General features: G+C 40.2%; 1 protein-coding gene across 1 annotated transcript in view; it reads right to left on the bottom strand.

Annotated features, from left to right (window-relative positions):
- Positions 1–25,775, bottom strand: part of LOC145415676 (uncharacterized) — a 561,483-nt gene that overhangs the window by 409,415 nt on the left and 126,293 nt on the right. Inside the window, exons 24-26 of the mRNA XM_080284894.1 lie at positions 19,425–19,533; positions 10,530–16,952; positions 10,185–10,247 (exon numbers count right to left, since the gene is read on the bottom strand). Coding sequence (XP_080141020.1) covers positions 10,185–10,247; positions 10,530–16,952; positions 19,425–19,533 — 6,595 coding nt within the window. The remainder of the gene's footprint in view (positions 1–10,184; positions 10,248–10,529; positions 16,953–19,424; positions 19,534–25,775) is intronic.

The raw sequence follows: 25,775 nt of genomic DNA, 5'->3' as shown, positions 1-25,775 counted from the left end.
GCAACTGGGGAAGGCGACAGATGTGTCCGGGTTGAGTGCTGAAATGCTGAAGGCCTCAGGAGATATAGGAGTGGGGTTAATTACCGATTTGATAAATCTAATTACATATGAGTGTGCTGTTCCACTCGGCTGACTGAAGAGTGTGATTGCAGAGATGTATAAGGGGAAGGGCGATGCCCTGCAAGGAGAAATCTACAGAAGCAAAAAGCTTTTGGACCAGATAATGAAGGCAAAGGAGAGGGTCCTAGAAGGTACGATATGAGAAAGAGTGAATACTGACGAGATGCAGCTTGAGTTTATGCCAGGCAAAGGGACCACTGATGCTATATTCATTGTCTGACAGCTTCAGGAAAAATATATAAGAAAGAAAGGGGAGCTGTCCTTTATTTTTACTGATATAACAGTCCCTATGGAGGTTGTGAAGTGGGCAATAAGAAAGCCTGAGATCAAGGAGTGGCTGGTTGGAGTGGTTATGGCCATGTATTGTATATGGGTGCTTGCACCCAAGTGAGAGTGAGAGAAGATATGAATGATGAGTTTTCGGTGAATACTAGTGTGCATCAGTTTAGAGTCCCTTACTGTTTATTATGGTGCTTGATGCTCTCTCACGTGACTTCAGACTGGGACTCCCATGGGAGATGTTGTGTGCTGATGACTCGGTGCTGATTACAAAGCATGATAGGGAGTTGGGGAAAGAATTAGTAAGTTGTGAAATTCAATGGGACAAAAGAGTCTGAGAGTAAATGTGGATCAAATGAAGGTGATGATATTTAGAGTTGGTGGTGTACTGCCACTGTGAAGAGAATGTGGCACTGTGTAGTTTTCCATAAGAGTAAGGGAAGTACATGTAACTCCATTTTGTGCAGAGTTTGTGACAAGTGGATGCATAAGAGATATAGTGGTATCAGAAGTAGGCTGCAAAATAATGCTCATTTCATGTGTATGATGTGTCAGGGAGAGAGCACTGATTTTGACAGATGTGAAATGATTGATATTGCTGGAAAGTCTCTTGAGTGTGTGGAGGAGTTCTGTTATTCAAGGGACATGTTATGTGCTGGAACTGGGGCTGGAACTAGCTCTGCGTCTAGCATAACGAGTGGATGAAGGAAGTTCGGGAACCTGTTGCTTCTCCTAATAATGAGAAGGCTCTCCCTCTGTGCTACGAGATTCTTGTATGCATCATGTTTTAGGAGTGTAATGTTGTATGGTAGTGTGACCCAGGCAGTAAAGGAAAGGGATACTCATAGGCTCAAACATACACGAATGATCATGATTAAGTGGATGTGTAGTGCACCCCAGAATGCCAGGCCTGGGGGAGGGAGGGCTAGGTTTACAATATAAGAGTTGAGAGGAAGGATGGGACTGGAATGTAATTTGGTGTTGTGATGAGGAGGAACAGATTCAGATGGTCCAGACATGTAGAGAAGATGGAGAATGACAACAGGGTGCAGAAGGGTAAGGTTGCAAGAGGCAGACCAAAAAAAATGACCTGAGACGAGGTCATAGAGCGTAACCTCAGGGATGAGGAACTGGATAGGGAGGTTGCCAGAGATCGAGCAACATGGATAGCTACCATTAGGTGATCAAGGCAGACAAATGCAAGCATGTTGATGGGGATGCCCATCATCCACTCACTCAATATCCCATTCCATGCTAGAGCCTTTGTAGGCTTTTTGGCACCCAGTGCTGAGGGTTTGGGAGGCTGTGTGATCCACAGTGCTAGCCATTTTCAACTTTTTTTTCCATCATTAGACTTGAAAAGTGGTCAAAACAAGCGTAGTGATAGAAAAGGTGCTCACTTCAGCTGTTTTCCACCTGAAAACAGGCGTTTTGGTCCAGCACACCCAGATTTGCGTCAGATGGCTACTTTCAGATACTGCTAGCAGCTGATGTGGATAGAGAGTCCAATTTGGTGTGGAGCGGGTGGATGCATGTATTATTTGTAGTATGAAAAACAATCTGGTTTAAGTAATGCGGCCACAGTTGAAACTATGATGATAGGAAGTTGGAGTTCCGTGCTAATTTTATGTATTTTCACATTCATGTTTTTTTTTTTTTTTTTATTATATTGGCATAAGGCACTATAAACACTCACATAAGGCACAATAAACACTCATGCTGCACAAAGTCACACTAATTACGTTAAATCCCACGTTTCTTACATTATTTTCCTTACATTACTTGTTTTTATTACTGTAGTTCCTCATTTATCCGGACGCTTAGTATCCGGATGTGTTTATTATCTGGATGCTGGACCTTGGCTCTATTAAACCATTACCCGAATTTACTTGCTATTATCCAGACGTAAAAGTCCCCAAGAACTTCTACCTGCCAGCCGACATGTTCAAACATTCGGTATCGTGGCTGCTGGGCTCAACCCGTGAGCGGGATGTAGTCTGTAACCGACAACCAGAGCTAAAATGTCCATCTGCCCCTGTACTGAATGGTCAAAGCTGCACGCTCATCCGATCACTCCCAGTGAAACTCCAGCACCTAAGTAATATGACTGTAACCCGAAAATGGTGTCAAAACATCTGTACACATCCCCACCGAATGTTCAATGTCACGCGGTCACCGGGCTAAGACTTTCCCAACTGCCATCACCATCGAAAACAGACCACAAGCCACGAGTGCAAGTTTGGTGACAGCAGCTGTCCGCCTCTCCACTGAACGTCGAAAGACCCCAAGTCACCGTAAGTTGTGTTCTTCCACATGGGCGCTCAGCATCTAGCAGACTGCAAGCCACAAGTAAATGTATGGTAAAAGAGCCCGTCCACCTGTTGACAGAAGGGGGAGAATCCTACCCACAGCCTCGCTCTCCCCCCCTCCCGTCCCTCCTCCATACCCTCCCGGCTCCCCTTTCACTCCCTCAGTCCTTACCCATCTCCGTGGTGATAACACTGACTTGTGAGTTTTCAAAGTTTTTGTGATTTATTCAACTACTATTGGTCATTTTGAAATTCTGACATGACCACGAGAAAGCTCCTGAAATTCTGCATCTAGACATACGCTCAGCTCTTGGAACGTGCTAGCAAAATCTTGCACTATGATGGTGGGAAGTTATATGAAGGTAAGTTTTACTCATGAACTCTTTATTCTCACTGCATTTCTGTACTTTTACTTATCAGTTTTATATGTTTTTATAAGCTTATGTTATAAACACCAGCGAAGATGATGGTATACCATTTATACCAATATAAGCAATTTCCAGTGGCATACTTGGCTACAGAATTTTTTCTGAGCCCCGAGAGCAATCACTCATCACAGATAACTGATTTTCAAACCATCTTCAGGTTTTTTGTTGATTTTTGTGAGTTATGCATTGTTTTCATGATGCTTAGCATTAATATGGATAATCCTATGTGTGTTCTGATGTCACAATATGTCAGAATGACCAGAAAACAGTGCCAAAATTAGGAGGGGTACTGTACATACAGTAGTGTATGGGTCAGGTGTTTTCGGGTTTCCAGTTTTATTTTTTTCATGGTTTTCTTGGTGTTTAGCATTACAGTACTTTGGATATTCCTATGTGTGCTTTGATGTCTAAATATGGCAGGACGACTGGAAAAAAGTGCCAAAATTAGGAGGGGTACTGAACATACAGTAGTGTATAGGTTGGGTGTTTTTTTTGTTTTCAAAGTTTCTTTTTTTTTCATGGTTTTCTTGTTGTTTAGCATTACTTTGGATATTCCTATGTATGTTTTGATGTCTAATTATGGCATATTGACCTAAAAACAGTGCCAAACTTAGATGGGGCACTGTACACACAATAGTGTATAGGGAAGGTGTTTTTTGGTTTTCAGTATTTTTTTCTCACAGTTTTCTTTGTGTTGCATTACTTTGGATATTCCTATGTGTGTTTTGATGTCTAAATATTGCAGACTGACCTGAACACAGTGCTAAAATTAGGTGGGGGTACTGTACATACAGTAGTGTATAGGTAATGTGTTTATTTGTTTTCAATGTTTTTTTTTGCATGGTATTCTTGGTGCTGAAAATTTTGGATAATCCTAAATAAGTTTTGATGTCAAAATATGGCAGAATGACTGGAAAACACTGCAAAAATAAGGAGGGGTACTGTACATACAGTAGTGTATAGGTAGGGTGTTTTTTGGTTTTCAGTGTTTTTCTGAATGGTTCTCTTGGTGTTTAGCATTACTTTGGATATTCCTACGTGTGTTTTGATGTCTAAAAATGCCTGAGTGACTGGAAAACACCACCAAATTAAGCATAGGTACTGTAGAAATAGGTTAGGTATAGGTTGGAGGTTCGGTATAGGTAGGGTCTGGGTATGGTAGGGAAATAGTATTTTTTATCCGGATGTTGCCACTACGTGGACATGGCTTTGACTCTATTATGTCCAGATAAATGAGGGATTACTGTATTTATTTCCATTTGCTTAAAATCACTTATAATACTCTCATAATATACACTAATCACACATCACACTTGGTTAGTTAATCATTTGGAATCTCTCCAACTTCGCCTGGAAGTCAGGAGTAAGCACAGTATTTTTGGCAGCACAGCATGACCCAGATTTGCATCAGATGGCTACCTTCAGATACCGTCAGCAGCTGATGTGGATTTTGGTGTGGAGTGGGTGGATGCATGGAGTACTTGTAGCATGGAAACACAACCTTCTGTATGTAATGCACCACAGATGAAAGAATGATGATGGAAAGTTGGGGTTCTGTGTTAATTTTACTCAGTATGGAAGAAGAACATAAGAGAGTATGGATCACTTGGCTCAAGGATTGTATGGGTAAGATTGAAAGTTGGAATACAAATGTGGGTGACTGTGTGCGTGTATGCGCCAACGCAAGATCGTGCAAGCAGAGCGAGAGGAGTTCTTGACAAATGTGGAAGTGTGCATGGAAAACTTTGGAAGGAATGAGAGGGTGTTTATGATTGGTGACATGAATGGCAAAGTAGGGAATGTGAAGGTGGATGGAATCGTTGGTGAGTGGGGTGTGCCTGCTGAGATAGATGAGAATGGCTGTGCGTTAGTGGACATTTGTGCCGGACGGGGGTAGGTGATAGCCAATACCCTCTTCAGGCACGAAATGATTCACAGGTATACATGGCAAGTGGTGAGAAGGGTGGGTGGTGAACTGAATGAAAGGAAGGCAGTGACTGACTATGTGTGTGTGGATAAAAGGGTGCGAAGATGTGTAATGGATGCAAGAGCTTATAGAGGTTGGAGGAATGGACTTTCTGACCACTACTTGGTGGTGGCCAGAATCAAGATCCAAGTAACATGGAGAAATAGAAGGGAAGGATGGGAGGAAGGAGTAGTTGCAAGAAGAGTGGGAAGGTTACATGAGGATGAGAAAAAGGCAGAATAAAAGAGAGAAGTGGAGGAACGATTGGGTAAATATTTGAACTGGAGCAGATGGGGGATGTGGAAGGTATGTGCAAGATATTCACAGAAGAAATATGTGCAGCATGTGATGTGGTGTGTGGGGTGAAGAGAAGATGGAAAGGGGTGCAAGGAACAGCGTGGTGGACTGAAGAGGTGAGACAGGCTGTGGCACAAAGGAAAAAAAGCATACAATGAATGGATGAGAAATATGGGCGTGGAAGACGCTGAGAGGTGGAAGAGAGAATTATATGTAGAAAGGAAGAGAGAGGTGAAAAGATTAGTAAGAGAGAGTAAGAAGAGAGTGGATGAGGAATTTGGAAGGAATTTGAGTGTAAAGTGGAGGGACTGCAAGAAAATGTTCTGGAAAGAGGTGAAGAGAGTAAGACAGGGTGGTAGTGAAGTTAGTAGAGAAGTTTAAATGATAGATTACTAGTGGAGAAGGGAGAAAAAGTGAGCAGATGGAGAGAACACTTTAAATAAATTACTAAATTAGCAACCTGCCCACCACCCGTGGTGACTGAGGTACAGTAGGTCATTGTCCAGGAAAAACAGCCTATATTTACCAAGGCATTGGCAAAGATCACGTGATTACTGTATCATCAACTCTCTCTCTCTCTCTCTCTCTCTCTCTCTCTCTCTCTCTGACAGAGGAGGGAGGGAATGGAGAATAAGAGAGAGAGGAAGGAAGGAATGGAGAATAAGAGAGAGAAGAGGGACGAAATTTATGCCTTATCTCCTCACTCAAAGGGACGCTCCTTTCCCATTCCCGTATTTATTCTCTCTCTCTCTCTCTCTCTCTCTCAAAATAATGCTCTTTATCTCTCTCTCTCTCTTGTCTTGTCAAGACAATTTATTTAAAAATTCAATAAAGATATACAATAGCATATGTAATTCATTACAAAAAATAAAAAATCATGAAAATAGAGTATTTAAATCAAATATCCACAGCCTAATAAATTATTAGGCTGTGGATATTTGATTTAAATAATATGTTTTAATGGTTTTTGTAAGGAATTGGATATGCTAATCTTAATAAATAATGTATATTTATTATTATTTACTAATAATAATAATTTAAAAATATTGAAAATGCATTATCCCTGTTGAAGCATATTAACCCTTTAACCGTGGGTGTCATCTCAGAATGACATTGCAAAAACTGGACCAAACCGCAGGTGTCATTCTTGAATGTTTGTGAATATTTTGAATACCCCACGTTTTTTCCGTGCGCCAATTGTTTCAAGGGAGAGTAGCTATTAAGTTCTTTCACTCCAGCCGACCCCTACCTCCCTCCTCCCACCCCCCGGGCCCCCCACCCCACCCCTGACCAACATGCATCAGTATCTGTCCAGCTGTGTGAGTGACAACAACGCTGATGTGGCAGTGAAGTGCGGGCAATTACAGTGCCTTTTACCTGCCTCAGTGAACACAGAGTGGGTGTTTATCGTATGTGCAGTGTTCATATATGTTTATAGTATTATTATCAGAATGAGGTTGGTATTTGGTAATGGTGTGTGAGCGAAAAATAGTGATTACAACACCGCTGATGTGGCAGTGAAGTGCGGGCAATTACAGTGCCTTTTACCTGCCTCATTGAACACAGGGTGGGTGTTTATCGTATGTGCAGTGTTCATATATGTTTATAGTATTATTATCAGAATGAGGTTGGCATTTGGTAATGGTGTGTGAATGAAAAATAGTGATTACAACACTGCCGATATGGCAGTGAAGTGCGGGCAATTACAGTGCCTTTTATCTGCCTCAGTGAACACAGAGTGGGTGTTTATCATATGTGCAGTGTTCATATATATTTATAGTATTATTATCAGAATGAGGTTGGCATTTGGTAATGGTGTGTGAGCGAAGGTAATGGTGTGTGAGCGAAGGTAATGGTGTGTGAGCGAAAAATGGTGATTTTAGATCGCTCACTTCTAACGGCACTGCCCATCCAGTGATAGTCAATGAAATCATGAAACCTACATCACTGCAAAGCCGAAGGTTAGTACTTTCTAATGGTACCTTATTTTTTGCTCTAGATTTATTCTGTGCAGAGTTATAAAAAGGTTTAAAATTTGTTTACATTTTGGCTGAAACCCCAGCGGGAGAGGCCAGTCGGGGCAAAACAATGCCCGCGGTTAAAGGGTTAAGAAATGCTACTACCTCCTTCCCTCCTGCCTCCACCCACCAACCCAGCTTCGCGACCCCCCCCAGCCTCCCCCATCCATTGTCTAGCCATGCGGGAAGCTCCCAAGACCATGTGTCCCCTGGAAGACCACGTGTTCCTTGGATTGCGCACCACAGGGCAGGTGCGCAAGCGCAAAATTGCGCATGGTCTCGTGCGGTGCACAATGCACAAACGATATCACCGGAGCGCAAGAGTGCGCAATTGCGCTTTGTGCAAGTGTTTGCGCATCTGCCCAGCACTGCATATATATATATATATATATATATATATATATATATATATATATATATATATGTATACAGTATATATATATATATATATATATATATATATATATATATATATATATATATATGTATATATATTTATATCTATATCTATCTATCTAAACAGATATATATATATATATATATATATATATATATATATATATATATATATATATATATATATATATATATATATATATATATATATATATATATATATATATATATATATATATATATATATATATATATATATATATATATATATATATATATATATACTGTATATATATATATATATATATATATATATATATATATATATATATATATATATACTGTATATATATGTATATATATTTATATCTATATCTATCTATCTAAACAGATATATATATATATATATATATATATATATATATAAATATACATAAATAGAAATATAGATATAAATTGTATATATATATATATATATATATATATATATATATATATATATATATATAAATATATATAAATTGTATATATATATATATATATATATATATATATATATATATATATATATATATATATATATATATATATATATATATATATATATAATTTATGGGCACTTTCTGGTGTCTAAGGGTGAGTATCCAAACCTTTCCTCCATGCTGAGATACTTGGATACCAGTGGATAAAAACTGAATACGATAATAGACGTGATTTGAATATTTTGTGGATTTAAAAAATAGGTAGGTGAATGTCCTCTCCCAGACATATTCAATGGGGCACTGAGGTGGTAGGATCATGGGGAAGCATTGCACAATACCCCTCTGGCTGCCTGCCAAACATATGAGTAACCTCTCTGAACTCTCAATTGCCTGGAAATGGCAAATAACTCAGACAAATTCATATGTACACTATCTAGTGGCCAATGTGTTAATATTTTTTGCCAATATTGTACATCTTTTAAATATTTTCCACTATCATCTCTACTGTGTAGTCATCTTGTAACCATGCAATTCTCCATCAAACTTGCCAATTCTAAAGTACCCAGTAAATTGCTTCTACTGCCTTCACCACAGAGTTGCATTCATCCATCCATCCATCATCCATTCCTACATTGTCCCATGAGGAGGTTAGAAGCCTGGGGCTAGGCAGTTGGTCCCGACATTTAAGATGAAAGTGACCAGCCTCACTCATCCCTGAGTGGCATTACATAAGCAATTAACCCCAACCACCCCTTGGATATAAACTTCACTGGCTCAATCCGACTGGAGCGTAATAATTACCCACTAAACCAACAGGTGCCAAAATTTGGTTATATGGTTACCACCCAGCACCCAGCATAGTAAATGGTCTCCTAGCATACAGGAAACTATCTGGCTTGTCACTCAGTGTAAAGTCACCCACAGGCAGAAGGAAGAGGAAAGAATGAAGGAACAAAAGACAGAAGAGGGAGTGTAAAGTCACTCGTAGGCAGAAGGACAAGGAAAGAATGAAGGAAAGACAGAAGAGGAGAGGAAAGGGCAGACATCTGACAGTAGCACTACATCGAGTGAGTGGATGGTGAGCGCCCCCACCTACCACAGAGTTGCATTCCATTTTGGATTATTTAAAATGTTAAAATTGCTATCCAGCACTGTAATAATTTTACATTCTCTTATGGTTTTGAGAAACAGCTTGTCATTATGATTTTTTCTCTTCACACTAAAAGGCTGGCAATGTGTCAAGTGGATGGACCTTGTACTGATCAATGATTACTGGCAACAGCAAATGGCAAAAATCTGTAACATAATCTGATGTATGTGTGGCTACATGGTCTCAGTAGTTCACAAACAAAGTACTATACTGTATATCACCTAATTTTGAAGGTTCATGACATTAGCTTTCAATCTATCTCCAGAACTATAAAGAAGAGATATTAGGGGTATTCTTACATGATTATCTTGTCTAAAACAATTACTCTTAATCAATACTTTACCGGATATTACAGTACTGCACAACATCATGCTGCACTGTAACAATGTAATTACATATATTTTGCATAATGTGCATCCATGAATGTGAAGATAATTTATACCAAATACAAAACAGAGATTGTTATGTTATTATATCATGATATATTATTATTATATTATGATATTATGATATGATATTAAAATTTATTGACTTCTTTGAGCTCCCCAGAAATTCATGCTTATGGACTGATTTGGGAAGATATGAACCACAGTCACCCAATTTCAGTACCACTGCATAATGTTACTAAGTATTTACTTGACCTACTGGCTCATCAAGGATGGTAACAACAAAAGCAAGTATCATAAAACTCTTGGGTATATTAAGAGGTTCATTTCCATGCATACTTCACACACGTTACCTTCGCAACAATTAGAGTCACTGGAACAAGTTGTGAACACGTGTTTAGCTCAATTTCTACTCTCTGCAAGAAAGTTGAATTAAATATACAGTAGACTGAAATCATTATGAGAGAAATTATGCAATAACTTCTACTACTGCACTGCTTAATACATAACACAGCTATGAAAATAAAGCCAAGAAGAAAATTATTTGCATGCAAAACTCCTTTACTCTTACCAAAAAAAAAGAAAAAAAAAAAAAAAAAAAAAAAGATGCACAGTATAAGAAATCTACCATGAAGTAAGTTATTCTGACAAGCTGTTAATTATTTTACGATTAGTCATAAATACAAATGGTACTTTACCTTCAGAGTGTCAAGTTTCTTGATGAGGTCTGACTTCTCCCCCGATACATCAGAACAAAGCTGTAACTGGTCTCTTTGCTGATTCAGCCAGTCTCCAAAGCTCTTGCACAAGTTGTTGAACTGGGCATGATCTTGGGCACAAATGTCTAATTTATCTTGCAAATCACGGCTCTTTAAGACAATGTTGTGAAACAGAGTCTGTATAGACTGAATATACACATTTAAAGTCTTGTCCTGAGTCTGATTAACTAAAGTCTGAGCTTTCTCACACACCATTTCTACCAAACACTGATGTGCTTGAATTTCTTGGTGGACAAGGCGATGATTTTGTAGCTGAGCAGTTTTTTCTTGAAGAGAATTTTTCAGTTCCGTATGTTGTTGCATGGCAAGTTCTACATCTTTTAGCCAGCGAGTGAGTTGTTCTTGTGCTCCGGAGAAGTCAGAAAACTGCTGTAGGCACTGGTCAAGAGTTGATCCGGCATTTGTTACTGACTCACACCAGGCTTCCCAACGTTCTCGTAACTCACGCAAACTCTGACGAATATTTTCACGACCATCAGGTGCAGTATGCGCATACAGTCTTTCACCAAGCTCTAGCACAGCCTCAACCTTATGTCCTTGGCTTGACTTTAGTTCTATTAGCTTTTCTACCTTATTACGTCTAGTCTGAAGGATTTTCATGTCACCAACTATTTCTGCATGCTCTCTCAAATCTTGGTCTACTGCCTTAACCCACTCTAAACACTCCTGGTATTTATCTAAGAAAGTTCTGTGCTCACGGATGAAGTGCTCATAACGGCTCATCATTTCCTTCAGGACATTCTTAAGAGATTGGCACCGAGAGGACAGCTGAGATATCTGAACAGCATGCTTGCCTTCACTATCCATACTTTGAGCCTGGGCATAAGCAGCACTGATTTCTGAAGCTTTGTTATTAATTTCTTCTTCCAACTGTCTCAGTCGGTCAAGGTGGTTCTCCTTAGCCTCTAAAGTACTTTTAAGGGACTGATCTTTCACCCTAATTTCCACTACTTTCAACCAATCTCTTAGTGACCGAACTAACTGCTCACATTCATTGTATTTGGACATCATTCCACACACCTTTTTCTTTCCTTCTGCTATCTCAGCCTTCAGTGCCTCCCAGCTCATCTCCTGGGTATCTAAATCTGCTCTTATGGCTGCATGACCAGATGGGTCAGTACTCTTGAGTGTTAATTCTAAGCTTTCATCACACAGATCCAGAAGTTCTTGGCCTTCTTCTTCACCCATTTCAAGAGTGTCAAGAATATTCATTTTCACCTGGACGTCGCTACTCTCTGGTGAGACATCAGCACACAAGGCCAATTCAGCTTTCTGTGAGGTTAGCCAGTCTCTGAACTTCTCTGTATTTTGAAGGTAAGCTTCATGTTGTTGAATATTTTCTTCACATTGTGAAATTCTCTCTTGTGTTTTTAACATTACTTCTCGATACTGACTGATCATATCATCAACTGTTTCAGAAGTCTCTTCATCAGTTAAGAATTCAACCTTTTCTTTAAGTCCATAGATCATGCTTTCATGTGCTGTTATATCCTGAAGCATTGATTTGTACTGCTGAAGTTGAGCTTTTTTGTCTGATAAGGTTGCCTTTAAGTCAAAGTCAGATCCAGCACGGCCCTGAATCTCTTGCAACCATTTTGAAGCCTGACTGAAGTTATCATCGAAGGAGGACCATTGCATTATGATGCTTTCAACTCTCTTATAAAGTTGATTAACTTTATCTAAATGAGCTTCCCATGTGTCCCTGAGAGTGCGGAGATCAGAACGTATTTTCTCTCTCCCTTCTGGAGTGATGGCAGAGAACAGAGCCTCGCCATGTTCAACCACAGCATTCAGAAGTTGCTGACCACTTTTCTTTTCCTCGACAAAAGATTTAAGATTCTGCAGCTTAGACTGATATGCCATTGTTGGTTTACCTCCACTACGTGTTAGCTGTTCAAAATCCTTCAACTTTTCTTCAGCATCTTTTAGCCAAGCTTCCATTTTAATTATAGTTTCTCCATACAACTTCTGATCTTTGGTTAACTGGTGAAGCTTATTAAGGAATGTGCTACAAAACTGTATAAGTGTTTGAACTCTAGCTTGTATCTGGCTTGCATATTCTCCAGCTCTACTGTCTGGGTTAATTTCTATGAGTTCTTCTGTTTTCTCTACAAGCTCACACATCTCTTCATCATGACTATTGATTTCTTCTAGCAAAGTTTCAGTTTCCTCAATTTTTTCATTCACCATACTCAAATCGATCTGGTTCATGGTCTCTGTGCGAACACGGGCCTCAACCTCCCGAAGCCAAGAACTTAGATTCTCTGTCATGAGTTCATAATGCTGCCAGAGCTCTAAAGCCTGTGTTAGAGCTTCTTGGCAAGCCTTAACACTTTCATCAAGTTTTTCCAATTCTATGATTGCTGCCTCAGTCTCATTCTGAATGGTCTCTTCTTCATCTTCATCAACTATACGGAAATATAAGTCTTTACTGATTTGTAGATCTTTTTTCTTTGCTACACCTAACTTAAGGCTGGCTTGAATATCTGAAAGAGAAGACATTTTGGCTTCAATGCCATATCTGTCATTCCCTGGTTCAGTCTTGCACCATGCGATCTTTTCTTGATGCATTTTGACAAACTTGCGAACAGATGCGAGTCGATCCTGGTAATGTTTTTCAATGATATGATAAAGACTCTTACAAACTTTTGCTGTGTGATTTACGATACCTTCATGCTTTTTAGTTAATGCATTAAACTCCTTTATGAGTTTGCTTGGTTCATAACCATTGAAATTTTCTTTGAGTTCTCCTAGCTGAGTTCCAATATGATCAATTTTTTCACTAACTTCATCCAGTTCATCATCAATATTAGTGGCAGCTTCATAGCGTAAGAGAATCTTTTTGTCATCTCCAGTAATATCTTCACACTTCATCAGTCTGTCTCGAATCTGAGTTAAAGAATCATTAGTTTTTCTGATATCATCAAAAATATTTGTTTCTTGTTCCTTCACTTCATCAATGTAGGTACCGAGTTTGGAGGCAGCCGATTCTGCTTGGTCAAATTCTGATGTAATTGTACTAATTATCTCTTCAATTCGAGTTACTGAGGTACCAGAATTCAAGGATTCTAACTGCTTAGCACGACTCTGCAGATTGCGAAACAAATTTTCATAACTAGGCAGTTCATTTTTATATTTGTCAAGCTTTTGTACAGTATCTTCCATTTGGTGTGTAACACTGGAGTCATCTAACTCTTCACACCTATCATTTAGCCAGGACAGGATTTCATCCCTGCCATTCATAATTTGCTTCCACAGAACAAGCTGACCTTCTAGATTTTGGGAACGCTGGTTAAGGAGATCTAACATAGCTTGCCACTTGCTTTGCATTTCCTGAGACTGTTGTCGCACAGAGCTGGAATTAAATCCTTCCTCACTGTCCAACTGCTGACTTAAGTGCTGAGATTTTGAAATGAAATTTTCCAGCTGAGGTCTGGTTTTTCTCAGAGTATCTGTAGTTTTCTTACAGAGGTTCATCATTGTTTGGACACTACTGGATTCAGAAGGCTTATTTTCCAAAGTTTCAATATTTTTCTGTGCTTCTGCTATTGCAGCATTTATGAAATCTTGAGCCTCTCTGCATTGTTTCCAGAGTGATGTAATGCTTGTGAATTTGGTTTGCATTTCATATAGCATGTTTTGTGAACGATCCCAGTTTCCATCAGCAGCTGTTAGTGAATTCTGAACTGAAACTAACTGAGTTGAGTCACTGGACATTAACTCACGTCCAAGTTCATGCAACCTGTCTTTCTCTGTAAGCTGGAACTGCATTTCTTGAAGAGCATTCTCAATTACATCTAAGAGTCTTTGAACTCCTTCATATGTGCTCTCAGTTAATTCTTTATCTTTAACTCTCTCGGTCAAGTGTTCAAGAAACTCACTGAGTTGGTTCTTAGCTCTGTGGAAAGTTTCCCACAAGTTACTAACTTGCTGAAGTTGATCTTGTCTGCTATCAATCTGGCTATCCAATAGGTCTATTTTTTTCTTCAACTCTGCAACTTTTGTAGCAATGTCTAATGATGATCCTGTGTCTGGATCTCTAATAGTCAATGAACTTTTTCTACACAGTTCCATGATATAGGGTGACTCATCATCCCATGAGTGACACTGTTCACTAAGATTTTGCAATTCCTTCCTCATCTGTACCAAGTCATCAATGTGTGGTTTGGCATCAACCTGTTGATTAATTCCCTTCAAAACTTCATCAGTATTCTTTTGCCACTCATAAAAATCTCTCCACTTGAGAACAGCTGGTTTCTTAGCGACCAGTATCTCACCATAGCTCTCGAAGCGGGCCTCTGCATCATCAAACTGTGAAAAGAGATCATCACGGTCAGAGCCAGTACAGCGGTCACCTACATCTCGGCATTCTTCCGCTAGGTTTGTCACATCATCTTGCTTTTCATCATGTTCTTGCTGTAGTCGGTGCACCATATCAGGACATCTCTCTAATTCATCAACATCTACGTCTTCAAGTTCATCCAAATGGTTGCTAAAGCTATTCAGCCAAGATTCAAGTTTGTCCACTTTAGCTATAAATTCCTGACGAACAATTAATACATCTGATAGGTCATGTTTAAGTTTCCGAACTTCATCGCCCAACTTTACTACTCCATTCTTAAGCTCATGAACTGAAGATTTAACTGCAGCACTCCCTTCGGAGCCAAGGCCCACAGATATATGATCTCCAACAGCTGTCAAGTTAATGATGTCAGTCTGTTTTTCAGCACCTTCCTTTTCCAAATCCTTCAAGCTGGCGACCCGATCCTCAAGGCGCAATACAGTGGGAGCGTATTCACTAACTTTTTCTAACCGTTCCTCCATCTGATGTACCCAAGATGATACAGCGTCACATTTATAATTAAAATCTTCCCATTCAGCCAAGAGACATTCTGATCTTTCGCTCCACTGAAGGGCAATATCATGAACTGCAGTCCAACGAGAGTGTAGCGCATCAATTTCATCCACAACAGAACACATTCTAGCAACCTGGGCACTTTTAGAAGAAACAGAGCGCAACTTTTCCAAATAATCATCACATTCCTTTTCAAACTTCTTCGCTGATTCTGATAACTGGATAGCTTCTTGCACTGAATTAGGTCTACCCATTCCTATTGTAACTTTTGTTTCTGATTCTTCTAGCCAAGGTTTTATTTCATGAATCTCTCTCTGATATTCAGTCCAATGCCTTAGGTCACTACAAGTTGTCTCTGCATGCTTTTCAGTGTGCTTGTTTAGAGTACCTAAATTAATTTTCAGTTCACTAAGTTCAGCACTAAACTGTAGAGCATCATTTGATGGTTCTCCTTCTAAGAGTTCCTCTGCTTCCTCTTCCAAAGTTTTTATGACTGCAAGTTTTTCATCTATTTTTTCTTTAAGTTCAGTAGTTTGAGAGTCACGATCTTCAGGAGACATTTCAAGAGTAACAAGGCGTTCTAAGACATTCTGTGCATTAGCTAACCAAGAGCGCAGTTCTTGTAATGTTGCTGTGAAGTGCACCCACTTGACATTCAACTGTTCTAAGAACTCAATCTTTTCAGAAACTGTGTCAATCACTACTTGCATTCGTTGCTCAATTTCAACAACTTCCTTTTCAAGCAGAGACTTTCTCTCTGGATCAGCAAGTTTAGCAAGATTATTGGAATGACTATGTAATTTACGCATCATATGATCTGTTGTTTCAGTCAAGTGCTCATTCATTTCTTGCTTATTACTAAGTTCATCTGCTACATGTTGAGGATTACTATGACTTATTACATTAGAAAGCTCAGACTCTGCTTGAGATATTAGTTTCATTATTTCCTTCTTCTGCTCATTATAATCAGACCAGACTTTCTGTGTATTCTTTAATTTGTTCATTTTATCTACAGAACCATTATATGCTTCTGTCCATTTTGCTTCTAACATTTGTAAAAGGGCACTGACAAAGAGAGGTGCATTTTGGTCCCTTGAAAGATCCTTACCTCTTTGTATAGTAGAAAATATACTGTCCCTCTGATTTTCCAGTTGTTGTACAAGTGACACCTGTTCTTGAATACAGTTTACTACAGCATCAAGAGTCTTTGGATCAGAAATTTTTTCATTTTGCTTGATTATGTTCTCCAGTATCAAAATAATTTTATTAATGTCTTCACGATAGTGATAAGATTTGGTATTTGTTTCTGCACGGGTAAGGGCACTTTCAATAGTTGGAACAAGAGCCTTATAGCGAGTGACGAGAGACTCCAGTTTGTTTTGTTCATACTGGCCGTCTTCCTCAGGAATGTGAGTTATAAGTGAATCCAGCATCTGCACTAACCACTTCATGGATTCCCGTCGAGACTCCAGGTCACCACAAACATCCTGTTGTCAGCAAGAGAAGATAACTGTATGTATATGTTACAAGCAACTCTATAAACTGGCCAGCTGTATACACTGTTTACTCCATAACAATACTGTAACTTCCAAGTTTATATTAACCCAAATTACTGCGATGCAACTTTAACATTTATTCTATTGTGCTCTCAGAAAATGTGCAAAAAAAAGAAAACAAAGTATGGAGACATTAAATTCCATGACTGATAGTCAAGACTGGTCTTGAAAGCAATGGTATATATGGAAGTTCTTAGTCAATTAGAAAATAATAAAACTGAAGCAAGAGCTGATGAAGGATAGGAAGGGGGAATAAGAATTTCTTTATTCACAAGCTCATCATAATGCTTGGTTGTACAGTAATGCTTCACATATTTAAGTTCCCAAAGCTAAATTGCAAGAAACTGGGCAGTGTTTGGATTAAAAATGTATTAGGATCATAGATTGTATGTACTGTCCTATAAGTAAGGGAAAATGACAATTTTCCATGTATTCAATCTCAATAAAGGGTACTAAATGGAATGGAACTGGGGTCTGAGGTGTTTGCAAATATAACAATCCTACAGTCTAGCAACAGTGCTGCAGGAAGTCTTGTGCCTCCTAAAACACAGAAGGGGAGGAATTTGCACTTGGAGTTTCCTTTCATCCCTAATTATCATCCCCAGTGATTTAAGAAAAAAAAAAAAAAAAAAGCATGTTCTCTCACTCTCATGTTTATGTGGATAAGCAGAAAAGGATGTTGAGGACACTCACGTTCACATGTGGTGTAATATACTGTACACAATACTCTTATCCAATGATATTTTTAATAACTGAATTTTTGTAGATAGCACAAATTACACGGGATCCAATTAACACCTCCAAAAAATAATTCCTTTTTCTATGCTCCCTAAGCTAGTCTAAAACTGCGGAATCAGGTAAAAAGTTTTGAGAGAATAACATGTGCATTACAGGTGTACCCCAATATCCAACCAGATATCAATTTTGTCATATTTTGAAGCAATTTTCACCATAAGTTTCTTAAGAAGCAGTGGAAATGCATTCCAGTTCCCACTCAAACTCACACAATTGTTTGTTAAACTCAGGATACTGTGCAAACCAGTCCCGTGTAAGCAGGGATATGTTTTTCCATTTAAAAAGCTTACACCGACAGACACTTTATCTGCCTCTCTTCCCTCTCTCTCTCTATATATATTTTTCTCTCTTTCTTTTCCCCTTTTCTTTCTTTGTTTCTTCCTGTTACTTCTATTCCTCATTTATTCATTTTCTTGTCACATTCAAAGGTTATAAAGGAACAATAATAAAAGAAAATACAGTACAAGAGACCATACACAGAAAAACTGTGTCCTTTGCCCTCATATCATTTGCTGAGACAATGTTTACATAAGCCTACACAGGTGATTTTCCCTTTATGTGGCTGCCATAAGAGAGCCAGTATCAGAGCTTTGCTCTCACTCTCTTTCATAATAACAGAGGTGCAAGCAGAATGAAATTTCTGCTTGAATGTGGGCCTGCAGCAGTTTTTACCCATGATTAAGGGTGATGATGATGATGTTGTAAGGGGAATCTGCATGCATGCTGATTTCATGTATAAAGATAAATACAATGCTTCTTTTTGCAATGTTGAAAAATATGTGAACTGAACTGAACTGCATGACTTTCAAATGGCTGATGGTCAGATCACTGGAACAGCAAAGCAAGTGAAGCACAACTCATTGTATTTCTGGAGTATGTTCGGTATCCTTTATCACTGAAAGTGTGAACTGTCAGTTTTCAATTAGTCAATTACCGGGGTATGCTTGTGTTTCTCAAGTGTTATGTGTACAGTACTATACACATACAGTACTGTACTTACATCAACATGCAATAATTCAATGCATAACTACAAGCATTATTCATCAAGATTATTGTGTACAGTACAGTAAAACAAAATGTGTGTAACCTAAAATCCCAAATCATGCATGATCCAAACTCTGTCTATCCCATGGAATTTTGGTTTTAGGATATTCAGCCCTCAGAACAATGGAAGAGAAATACAATAATATCCATTTATTCCCTGTTATAACTATGTAGCATAAAATGGTGAGATAAATCAGTTGAAAACACACTTCCTTCTTATGATGCATGGATGTGGCAGCCCCTACAGCCCAACACATAATGCAAGCAGTCTCACAGCTCATATAACTCAGAATCAGGAGGGGACTGTATATGGAACTTGCTGTCCCCTCTACTTCATATTCAGAGGTCAAACAGCCATGTTCTAGTGCTTTTTATATATTAGGTGATGGTGGTGTAGGTGAAAGTTAACTTCCATATTCATCGACATAAAGCATAATTTAGAAATTATAGTCTAGAATGGAATAAATTTCGACAAATTTTAAAGTTTATGATGCCTTACTGTACAACAGAGAAATATACAGTGTTTAACAATATATGTAATTACTATAAAACAATTCAACTTACCACAAATTTATTTTTGAGTTGCTCATATTCTTCAGCATTTGTTGCTTCTCTGCTCACTTCCTTCAAACAGTCATTCACACTATCCATCCATATGACTGTTTCCTCAACTCTGTGGATAATTTATGATACATTCTTGATTTAGTGAACTAATTTCAGATGTGGTTAAAAAAAAAAAAATACATTCTGACATTATGAATGAATTCTCATGTAAACACTGAAGTCCAGATGTTATACACCCAAGGAAGACTATACATGCACTGCAAAAAGTTTTGCAACACATCACTCTGAGATAAGGCCAAGTTTTGAATGATTTTTGTTGTATGTGGAGAGGATGGAGGGTGAGAGACTGATGAGGAGAGTGTATGTGAGTGAGGTGGAGGGGGGGAGGGGGAGAGGGAGGCCAAGGATGAGATGGAGGGATGGAGTGGAGAGGTATATGAGAGAGGGGGGTGTGAGTTGGGAGCAGGGCAGCGAAATGGTGGGGGACAGGGCATCGTGGAGGCGATTTGTTTGTGGCCACCCCGTACGGGATTAAGGTGTCTGGCAATAGATAGATAGATAATATTTTCCTACCTCTGAAATTCACCAACTAATGTTTGACTGTACTTGGTGACTCTCCTAGATCCAATGCCTCATTCTGGCTGCCACAAACTTTCAGTGCTCATGGCATTTCCATCACAGGAGGGTACATGTGTATTGTTTCCAGCCCTATCCACCTGGTTTTTAACCCCTAAAACGCGGCCGTGGACAGCCGACCCCCCCGTGTGGCGGGGGTGGGGCACAGGTCGTCAGCACTCCAGTACCCCTCGAGCTTGTGCCCAGGTATGTGGCATGAGAAGCATCAAGCCGATGAATACAAATAGTTCGCGGATCATCACAGGAACCCATGCTGCCCTCCGCGACATGGATGGCGTGGCACCTTCACTGTCACGAGCTGCAGCACATTGTCCTTCATACCTGTTGGTCTCAGTACAAATATGCTGCATTACTTTGTCATCCAGGAAGGCCAACAGGTAGTCCAAACATTCACCACCCTTGGGGACAGAGAAGTCAGCCTGGATCTCAGACCCAGTAGAATCAAAGGGCAGATCCTCTGGAACAAAATCAGAGCCCTCAGACCACACGAAGGCGTCCAGAGTGCACTGCCTAGGCTGGGAGTGGGTGGGTGTGTCGGAGGGTGAGGCAGGCCGTGTGGCAGTGGGTGAGGCAGGCTGTGTGGCAGTGGGTGAGGTAGGTCGCGAATGTGCGGTTGTGGTGGTGGTGGGGAGAGTGGGAGAAGGTTCAAGGTCACTCACAGTAGGCTTGGTGGTGAGTTGCCTAGTGCGAGAAACCTTACCACTAATTTTACCACTACTAGCCACTTTCCTACTCATGCCAGCACAAACACGGGGCCTACGGAAACCTCTACGACTACCAGACTGCCTACTTCCCTGCCGAGGTGGTGAAGGAGACTCCAAAGACTTTGGAGAAATCACAGCAGACGATGAGGAAGAGATAATGGGGCTGGGGGAGCGAGGCGGTATGGCAGCGGCCTGACCTGAGTGTGGGGACAATGGCCGGCCTGCAGGGTACAATGACTGGGAACCGGGGTCACCACTTTACTTCCTCTTTGCCCCCTTGCCATACGCCACTCCCTTCTGCTGTGGAGCCTTGTCTGACGAGGTACTAGCCACAGCAATGAGCTCTTCCTGTACCTTAGACTCATCACTGGACGATAATGAGCCTGATTCGGCAAGACTCGACCACACACCAACATCACTACCGTAGTCCATAGAGGCTTTCATTAGTTCTCGGCCTATAGCCGACTCACTCAGGCCCTTTGCACTCCCTAGTAAGGGTTTAGAAGGAGTAGAGGTCACAAAGCCCTTTTGTGGAGGGCTGGAAGGCACTGACTCGGAAGAGCTAGAATTCGCCATAATGTCACCTTGAAAGCCTGTGGTAAACTGACGCTAAACAGGGGAAAACTGCGCGAAAAAAAGCTAGTGTGATAACTGGGGAAACAAGCGTTTCAAATTAGCATAAACTGCTTGTGAGAGGAGAGCGCAGACTGACATTTCTGAGCAGTCAGCGCGCTGCCATATATCACAGCCAGGCTGGCCAGGCCGTGGTGGTGGTGGTTGGGGGGGGGGTGTAAAAAAAAAAGCGATACTTGGCAACAACGGAGGTCAGTAGTACAAAGGTCAAGTATGCTAATTGTAGCTAAAGGGTGGCGGTACTGATAGACAATACCAGCTGGAACCTGCTTGCCCGCGTTTATTCAAAATTAACTCGAATCGCAAACGTGACGATCCGCTGTTATGTCCTTTTTGGCGATCGTCGCAAAAGCAACGCTCCGCGTTTAAAGGGTTAAGGTGTATTTTGGAAACCCCCTAGATTTTTCCGGTTCTTGCTCAAGATGCTTTGGAAGAGCTTTTTACATGAGAAAAAGGTCAGAGTTCTCATTTAACAAAAAGAAAAGTTCCCTGTTAACCCCTAAAACGCGGATCGTCGCGTCTGCGACGCTCGGCCATAAGGGCAGGACGGCGGGTTGTCGCGTTTGCGATTTTAGTAAATTTTGAATAACCGCGGGCAAGCAGGCTCCAGCTGGTATTATCTATCAGTACCACCACCCTCTAGCTACAACTAGCATACTTTACCTTTGTACTACTGACCTCAGTTGTTGCCAAATATCACGTTTTCCCCCCGTACCCCCCCCACCACGGCCCGGCCAGCCTGGCTGTGATACATGGCAGCGCTCTGAGCGCTCAGAACTGTAAATCTGCGATCTCCTCTCACAAGCAGTTTATGCTACTAGGAAACGCTTGTTTCCCCAGTTGTAACACTAGCTTTTTTTCTCAGGGTTTGCCTCTGTTTAGCGTCAGTTTACTGCAGGCTTTCAAAGTGAGATTATGGCGAGTTCTAGCTCTTCCCAGTCAGCGCAAGTGGCCGACAGGAACGAGAATAAAGTGGCGGACGTAAGGCAGAATAAAAAGCGAGCCGTGGTGATCTTTTGGGAAGTAATATGATTGAAAATAATGTAGTATACATGTTTTTAGCTGTGAAAATGGAAATGTTTGTTGAGTGACGGGAAGACCACCGCCACAGTGCATGTCGGCCGTACGCTCCGTTGATTTTAGCCTTATTTTCAGTGCTTATTGTACAAATACGGATTCCTAACTACCTTTACGTTATAGTATAAAGTTTACTGTGACAGAATGAGGCTGTGGTAGAGGGGAAACCGGGTTGCTGGAGGTGTGAAAGTGAAAATTTGGTTACCCAACTTTGCAAGTCTCCACAAGTCCTTGGGTAGTCCATGAAGGCTCAACACCTGTCTCTGGAGAAAGCTGAATGTAAGTACTATCTGCCATACCAAGTATAATGTTCTAGGATTAATCTCTGATTTTTGGCGAATATTTTCCTACAGGTACTCAGACCACGATACAACCCCGCCACTCGGGGGGGATCGACTGTAAACACCCGCGTTTTAGGGGTTAAAGAAACTGCCAGACCGTTAACTGAAGGCTTCATTAAGTGATCTGCCAGTTGTTCAATCCCTGTCATTAAATCTATGTTTTGGTCAACCTCATATGATTTCTAAGGTCACAAATACTCTTCAGTCAAGATGTGCTAAAGACCACTTGCATGACAGGGGCAGAGTTATAAAGAAACCACTCTGATATCCTGGGAATGTATCACACCACATCATTCAAAATCATCTCCAAAAAGAGAAACACTGGCCTTCTGTCATGATACCAGAAAAAATGTGCAGGTTCATCTTGAATATGCCCACAAATATCACCCTTGGACACCACAGCAGTGGGCAAGTCATGTGGTGTAATGAGAGCTCAATCATGTGTGCTAAAGTGAGTGCTGCTATGGGACGGAATCCAAGAAGTCAGCATGTATAACCACTGGTACACCAGGAAAACTATAAAAAACCCAAATCATTTTTTGATCTAGGGCTCTTTTAGTGGTGTTATGGGCAGAAGTAGTTTGTATTTCCTCCAACAGAATATTATAGTAAACAGTGACTGGTATTTACAGGTGTTAAAACAGCATTTGCAAACAGATTACGGCATCTGTGGTTGTAACATCTTTATGCCGGATGATGTATCAGGTCACTGGTTCAAAACGGTGCTGTAGAATTTCATCATTCATTCATTCATTGCCAGACGCCATGTATCCCACACGGGGTGGCCAAGGGCTTAGAGTTAATTGTTTTACAGGGAGGGGCACTAATCCTCCACCAACCCCACTTGACACGTAGGGGTGCCAACAGCATCTGGTGTTCCCAGGCGGTCACCCATCCAAGTACTAACCAGACCCAACGTTGCTTAAAATTTCAGCAATAACAATATTCATGATATATAATGATCGGAGAACAGCAAAGACCTGATTCCAATTGAAAAAACCTGGGCATACATAAAACAGAAACTCATCTGCGCCCCACCCAAAAAAAAACATTAAGGATGCTAGACTAAAGGGTGGAATACTTTCAGAGTCTGTCTGATTCCATGCAAAATGGCCAGGCACAATAAAGTCTGGACCATCAAATATTAACTGAATGGTCACCATTACCTTATCTTGATTTTTTTATCATAAAATAATTGTGTGACACAAAAAATATGGAGTATTACAAAACTTTTTGCAGTGGGTGTAATTATGTGAAGGCAGATTATAGAAAAAAAGTGGTGTACCTTGTACAGCTGAGCTCACAGGATTTGTATGGCCTAGAACTCATTATCACTGGGACTGTGTTAATGCTAGGCATTAACATGTACAGTATTGTAAATCGTTTGCATTCCCAAAATGTACAAGAAATATCGGAGTGAGGGATTAAGTTCTGCACAGCCACTTGACTGAGGTGAGATGTGATAGTATCCAGAAACAGGAGCAGAAGCAGTACCAAGAATGGAAAAAACTATTAACAGCATGCCCAGTTAAAAAGGGCTCACAACCATTCACATTATCACTTGTCCCAAGAATTCTGGGTCTACCTCACAAGTATAACCAATTGTACATACTTCTTATTCTCTCTGACAGATTCCTTTTACATGTACTTGCCTGATATGTCACTCCATCAATTATTGTTTGAAAAAAAAAAAGTGACAAACCCATAATGTGAGGCATTTAGTCAAATAACAACAAACGTGCAAAATATCTCGAATTGAGATTTAGGTCGCACCACACTCGTCCGCCATTTTTCTATCAAGTGGAAACGTTTTTACAGCATGTTCGTCTTTACAACATGGTCTAAAGTCCTACATAACAAGGTGAATTCTTGTCCCAACACGCTGCAGGTTGGTACATATGGCCTGTGTCTCTCCTGAGGAAAGTTGTGGTGGAAGAAAGATGAACATGAAAGCTCAAACTTCTCCAGGCTGCCAATGAGCAGTGGGTCTCATGATGACATCACACTCACAGCCAATCAGCAGCCATGTTTTGTAGGTGTGTTGACTGGTGGGTGTGGCCAGATCCTGCCTTCCCAGTTCTGTTTTACACTGTAAGCTACACAGAAGTGCTTTTCATTTATTACATTACTTTCACCTCACATTTACAGTGATTTACATCACAACATGAGTGACTTACACAGTAATGTTGACCAAGAGGTCCCTGAGCATACACAGAGGTAAAAACATGATCCATCTTCTTGGAAACATGCAGTTGCCAAGCAAAAACGGAAAGCTGGGGAAACATTCATGAGTTATAGCACAAAAAAATATGACCCACCAAGGAAAACTGGTCTTCCTCGTAAGTGTGGTTACTTCAACAACTTGTGCAATGATAAAATAAGTGATCTACCTACAGCTTTTTGGGCAATGAGTGATTATAACAGAAGAACAGCTAAACTGCCAGTCACATGAAGTGATGCCATGAAGCGGCCTTGTGTCATGGGCCATAAATCACGCAAGTCACGTACGATTAGTTAATGCACTGAGTATGCCAATGTGACTTATGATGTTTGTCGATCATCATGCCTCAGCATTCATGGTTTAGGTGAGCATACAGGTTGTTCTGTACTGGACAAGTGACTGTAACTGGATCAGTGGAAAATGTCAAGCGTTGCACTGGTCCTAATCTGAAACAAGTTAGTGATAAACAGAAGGCACTAGACCAACAATATACTAGACTACTGTTAATCCTCACATCCCCCACAGCACTCAAATACATGCAGCACTAGTGTACATGGGTTGGCAATTGTCCTTTTCATTTTTGTGGTTATTTTATTATTATTTTTTTTTTTATAGAGGTGCTGTACTATGGTATGGGGTTAATAACTGAACAGCATTATAACCTGGTATATCATTTATTTTGTATTCTATTCTTATGCGTCGCAAAGTATTTTACCAGCTCTATTTTTTTGAGACATTG

This window comes from Coenobita brevimanus, chromosome 13, assembly GCF_032717465.1.
Source record: "Coenobita brevimanus isolate Jiangsu-jjx chromosome 13, ASM3271746v2, whole genome shotgun sequence".
Taxonomy (NCBI): domain Eukaryota; kingdom Metazoa; phylum Arthropoda; class Malacostraca; order Decapoda; family Coenobitidae; genus Coenobita; species Coenobita brevimanus.
The sequence above is the reverse complement of the archived record's forward strand: the minus strand, read 5'-3'. Positions and strand labels throughout refer to the sequence as shown.